The sequence below is a fragment of the Salvia hispanica genome, chromosome 2 (assembly GCF_029641045.1).
Source record: "Salvia hispanica isolate PSC_SH4W2 chromosome 2, Shi_PSC_v1, whole genome shotgun sequence".
Classification (NCBI taxonomy): Eukaryota; Viridiplantae; Streptophyta; class Magnoliopsida; order Lamiales; family Lamiaceae; genus Salvia; species Salvia hispanica.
The window spans coordinates 14,554,149-14,559,718 of record NC_142693.1 but is presented as its reverse complement, the minus strand read 5'-3'; the positions used below and the strand labels follow the sequence as shown (position 1 = coordinate 14,559,718).

The window sequence follows — 5,570 nt, the reverse complement described above, 5'->3', positions numbered from 1 at the left end:
TTCCATAAGTCTTCTGGGCATTTTTTAAATTCCGGTTTTGGGAGAGACGCATGAGGGTCGTGCGTCACCAAATTAATGAAACGCACTACAATGCGTCTTTCAATGTACAACCTCATTTAATAAAATAATGCAAAATTTGAAAGACGTCATGCGTCTTTCAAAAAAACGCATGACGGTAGTACGTTTCATTAATTTGGTGACGCGTGAGGATCATGCGTCTCTCCCAAAATCGAAATTTTAAAAAAACCCAGAAGACTTATGGAACTTAAGTTTTAGCCCGGAACTAGAAGAAATACCCCCAAATCTATGTCATACTTTGAATATGCAAATAAGAAAAAGTCACCTATAACAGTTTAAACTTTTACTAATAGATACTGAATTGACCAAAATAGCCCTGTTAAGGTAATTGGCATCCAACGTCAAAAAAACGCCAGCTATCAGTAAAAAGACGAGATAACATGCAGCTGTTGGATCTGGATATAGTAGTATTGATATACCACAATCTTTTGATCTGCCTTCTATGCCTAGTTTCAGACGCTTCCAACAAATAAATCAATTTCAACACATCAAAGTATTTTGCAAATTCGCCAAATCAAACACCAAGCCCAGTGTATAAATCCTAAACATCGCGTTACATCACTTTCTTAGAAATGCTACTGTTGCAACACGCGACCCAACTGATCCTCCAAACATGAATGTTGGATACGTGCGTATGTGGTCAACATATTCAAATATGGCATCTCTGCCCGCCGCATCTTGGTTACCATCATCAGCTTCGCGTGACCCACCATTTCTCCTTTGATTGTAAACCTCAACCTCTTGTATCAGTTCATCTTTCGTGTTATTGCACGATGTAATAACCTTAACAAGTACAAACCAAATGAGATTGGAATTTCATTATAAACCTACAAGGCTACGACTAGAGGTAACAGATATAGTCTATAAGTGCACACTATGTTGAGATATCATGTGAGTAAATAAAGATACAGATACAAGATGAACCGTAATGAAAGGAATCTAATATGCAATAATATAGATACTCACCACCAACCCACCAGAAGCCACAAGTCCTGATACAGAGTCCCAATACATTATCCTGAAATCATTATTTACAAATATGATCAAAAGGTCCAACTTTTGAGTGGTTCAAATTCTTGATCAGGATATTTCTATAGGTTGGCACCATTTTCAATATTTAAGCTCTAGTTTATTAATCTACACACAAAAGGGCCTGCATTTGAGGAAACCCCAGCATGACTAGAAAGAAGCATGACCACTTGGGGGAGTGGTAGAGAGGAACAATGAAACAGTATGCAGTATAATAGGACATTAACATAGAAGCCCACACTGTTGAAAATACTATTTACCTTTTGATAGGACCATCAGGATGCAATCCAATTGCATCCAGTGTTCCTTTATCTGTGACTAGCTGAAATTTCCGATCTAGTTTTGTGTCAAGAATATCATCAACCTGAAAAATAGTTTGAAGAAAAAGATCAACCTATTCATATATAACATGGAAAACAAAAGGTTGATTAAAGTATATGCATTGTGAAGAAGCCTTAAGTGAGCACTTTACTGAAGGAAAAAGACTTCCCTGATGAAATATTTGATCCCTAGGTAATAAGAACTGAAGAATGTTTGGCACGCCTTATTAAGCAAAGTTATTGATGATTTGATCCCAAAAGGATTAGGTATTTCACAATGATATATCTGGTCTAAAATTTTGCCTAGAATGTTCAATTTATAATTAGGCTAGTCACAAACCACTATACATCGGTAACAAACATATAATGCCAAAATACAGTAGATTATTTGTATAATGGTTAGAGACAAGTACTTAAAAACCAATTACTTTCATTTATAGATAAAGTGATAGGTCAATTAATCAAGGTTTCAAATCATAGAAAATGATAACGAAAACTGATGCAACATTGCATGAAACATAAATTTAGAGCAAATGTTAGAGAATGATTCTCTTATATAAGATGTCTGAAGACGTAAAGAGTAAGTGGAGTACTAACTAAAGACAAGCAAGGATAGCTACATTGTACAACTCAAATGTCTTGTAGTCAAACAATGCTGTTCTTCCAAAAATTTGCAGACTACAAAGAATGTTGTTCTTCCAAAAATTTGCATTATATTTATGTCCTTAGATAAAACAGCCTCAACTGGTACAAAACAGTATCAATAATTAGCAGTTCATTTACAGAAAAACAAGGATAGAAGAAAAACAACTTTTTAGTATTAGATCAGCATTCAGATTCAGTGAGTGTAACTGGCTCTCCCAAAGAATACTCAACTAATTTAAACTAAGAAACAATATTGTAGTAACAATGAGTATCCAGTAGCGTCCGTATCAATTATCACAGGTTTAGGCTGCAAGAGAACAAGAACGAGATGATAAATATTTGGGGTCTTACCAGGAATTTAATATTAGGGAATCCATCACGCTGTGCAAGGTTTCGAGCTAGGTCAACAGCTGCTTCACTGTAATCAGTTCCAGTGAGATCTGAGAACCTGTGAGGTGAAAGTAGTGACAAGTTGGAATCAAACTTCATCAAAATCAGCAAGAGACAATCAACATTAATCATCACAAAATATATAGCAACGCAAGACCCCACTTGTGCATTAAACTCCGCATTAAGCCACATGAAATTCTCAATTGCAACTTGCAAGCACACTTTATTTCAAGAATTTGATTCCAGCAGAGGCAATGCTTAGCACACATTTGGCACTTTCTTGCAGAAATTTCACACTATATAATATCGTAAGCATGTAACAGATACTTTTTGTTAATTTTATACAACTTAATTTATTAAGACTAATATGCTGGAGACTGCTGCTTAAAAAAATAGATCTGAAGTGAAGTCTTGATTGGCGTAATACGAACCTACAAGGACCAGTGTCAATAAATCAAAAGTGATGTCCCTGGAATAAATCAAACTACTTCCTTAAAAGGCATATGAAGTAAAATATCCATCAATATACGCCAGTATGAAAATTGATATAGGGTAGAAAAGCCCCATAAGCCTATGTTTATCGGTTATTCAGCAGTTGTATGATATCCCAACTAATTACCAATGCATCAATATCTCCAAACCATCACAAAACACTAACAGGACGTTCTCTATCTCTCTATCTCCTATCAGTCTTCCTTAAGTTCTTAACACAAAACTTGCATTATTGGAAGCTGGACTCTTTTTGTAGCCCCTCCTATGGCTGATGAGGCAAGACAAACAGCATCTTTAGCTGCTGGAGCTATATGTTTCACGAAAATAATTGTAGGGAAGCCTATCAGCCTATGTAAGTCTCATTGCAGGGAACGGATACCACTCCCTGCCCTACAATACAAGGACACAACTTCAGTATAAATTGTTGCAACTAACTAAGATAGCAATGCTCTCTGGAAATAATTTCCTTCAATGTAGAGTATAACTAGATAGGTGTATAATGCAACAGCCATAAAAATGCAAGACAGGTATCCAGCACCTAAAAGTGTGTACCGCACAAAAGATCTTTAGGAACAGGAGAAAAAAAAAAGAGAGAAATGAAATAACAAGCAGAACATTTAGAGTTTACTGTACCCCAGCTTACTGAGCTCCTGAAGAAGCAAGCCATTACCAGTACCAACATCCAGAATGCTCCATCCAGATAAGTCTTTTTCAGGCTGCCCAGCAGGCAAACAGTTTGTACTGTCTACATGGTTTGGCAAGTTACGCTGAGAAATTTCAAGGCATACACTTTTGGTCCATGAAGCCATATTTTCCATCACATCAGGTCCAAACCTACAAATTAAAACGTACATGACGAACTTATAGCTGATAAGGTTTGATATAATCACTTCCACAGCAGACAGAACAAGAACAGATGATATAACGAACTTATGCATTGTGATCATTTTCCTTCATGCAAAGTAGTCGCAGCGTATGTAAAGATCTGTTAGTTAGTTAAATATCGTGGTTTTACTTATTTCAATTGTACTGACTTCAGATACATATTTTGAATAAAATAATAAGCAAAGTAGTAGAAAATTTACAATGAGTGGTTTAGATACTCCAAATTTTATTTATAAGATCTGATATAAACCTGCCTATAGTGTTACTTAATACAGAGGAAGAATAACCTAAAGATGAAACATGTCACATTGTTAGTACACTGAGAAAATTTATCCTCTTCAAGAGTCTAGACCACCTGCACTTATCGAACACTCTCCTAAAATCACCCAAGACTTGTAACCATACATGAACATGGTAATCTCATCCTAATCAGAAATCCAAAAAACAATACTCCAACGGCAATAAGGAAATCCATGAAATTATCTGATGTTAAACACGAAGACTAGTTAGGGAGTAGGGAGAATAACTGAGACTCTGAGAGCAAACATAATCTTTCTCCATCACAGAGTTGGGACAGAACAACAATAGTTTCTAAGAATGAAATTGGAATACACCAACTGTCCAGAAACCAGATGTAGACTCACCAAACTTCTCCAGCATGACCATGTTCTCGGAAATTTGCCAATTCATCTGCATATGCTGCATCCCAGTAACTCTGGAATCCCAGCATTGATGAAACTGCCTCCGCATCTGGCTCCTCTTTGTCAGAACTGCTCAACACAAACATCAGAATTTTCTGAGTTCGAAACCACACAAATAAGTCATCCCATGACGAATGAAATTGAGAACCTATTTTGTAATTCCCATAATTAGTTAGCATTCTACACTATCAGTGGGAGAAGAATCCCCAAACGAAGTGACTAGCCATTTCAGAAAATCATGCTATGGCAACGTGGAGTTCAATTATTAGCATACCAAGCAAATTCAAACAGATCACTTGAAAGGCTAAAGTGTTACGAATCGGAACTAAGGCAGAAATGACCTGTAGTCGGACGCGGCACGGTAAGCAGCGGAGGAGAGCGCTTCAGCGGCGTCAGCCTGACGCTGCTCGTCATCGAGAGTGCTTCCATAATCGCTCTTTATGGACCAAGAGTCGGCGGCTATGGAACGGTCATCATCGGAGATCAGATCGATGGCGGCAACCTGCCGAGCAGCTTGCGATACGTCGGAATCCTCCGGCGGCAATCTGATTCCCGCCATGTAGACCGAATCACGGAGATATGTGATAGAGGGATTGAGTGAGAAACCCTAGTGAGAGGAGTTTGGGGATTTCAGGAAAGAGAAGATGAGGAGGAAGTAATGGGAAGCTGCTCGCATGATTTCAGCGTGTGACCATGGTAGGGGTATACTTGAAATTTCAAATTTAGACTTCGTACTAATTTTTTATTTTTTTAATTAAACCAAATTGGATCTGCACACTAAATAATTCAGTAACAAGGCTAAAATATCGTACTCCGTGCTACTACTACAATATCTCAAGCAAGATTCAACAGGTAAGGCATACAACAAGGAGAGACGTGACTTACGGGATAGAGGAGGTATAGGATCCAATAGATCATCACTCTCTAGCTGACCACAACCTATCAAAGGAGAACTAGGAGTACGAATATACACATCTAAATCCATTCTTGCATCCACAAAGAGCAAGTACGACTTAAATCTCTTAAGAAA

General features: G+C 37.4%; 1 protein-coding gene across 1 annotated transcript; it reads right to left on the bottom strand.

The window, feature by feature from the left end:
* Positions 1 to 467: 467 nt before the first annotated feature.
* AR401 (S-adenosyl-L-methionine-dependent methyltransferases superfamily protein) lies at positions 468 to 5,230 on the bottom strand. The gene is made up of 7 exons (XM_048099272.2): positions 4,882 to 5,230; positions 4,484 to 4,609; positions 3,588 to 3,788; positions 2,424 to 2,520; positions 1,368 to 1,471; positions 1,045 to 1,096; positions 468 to 861 (listed from the first exon to the last, which is right to left on the bottom strand). Exons 1-7 carry the CDS (start codon positions 5,097 to 5,099, stop codon positions 637 to 639), a joined length of 1,023 nt encoding a protein of 340 aa, XP_047955229.1. The 5' UTR covers positions 5,100 to 5,230; the 3' UTR covers positions 468 to 636.
* Between the last annotated feature and the right edge of the window lie 340 nt (positions 5,231 to 5,570).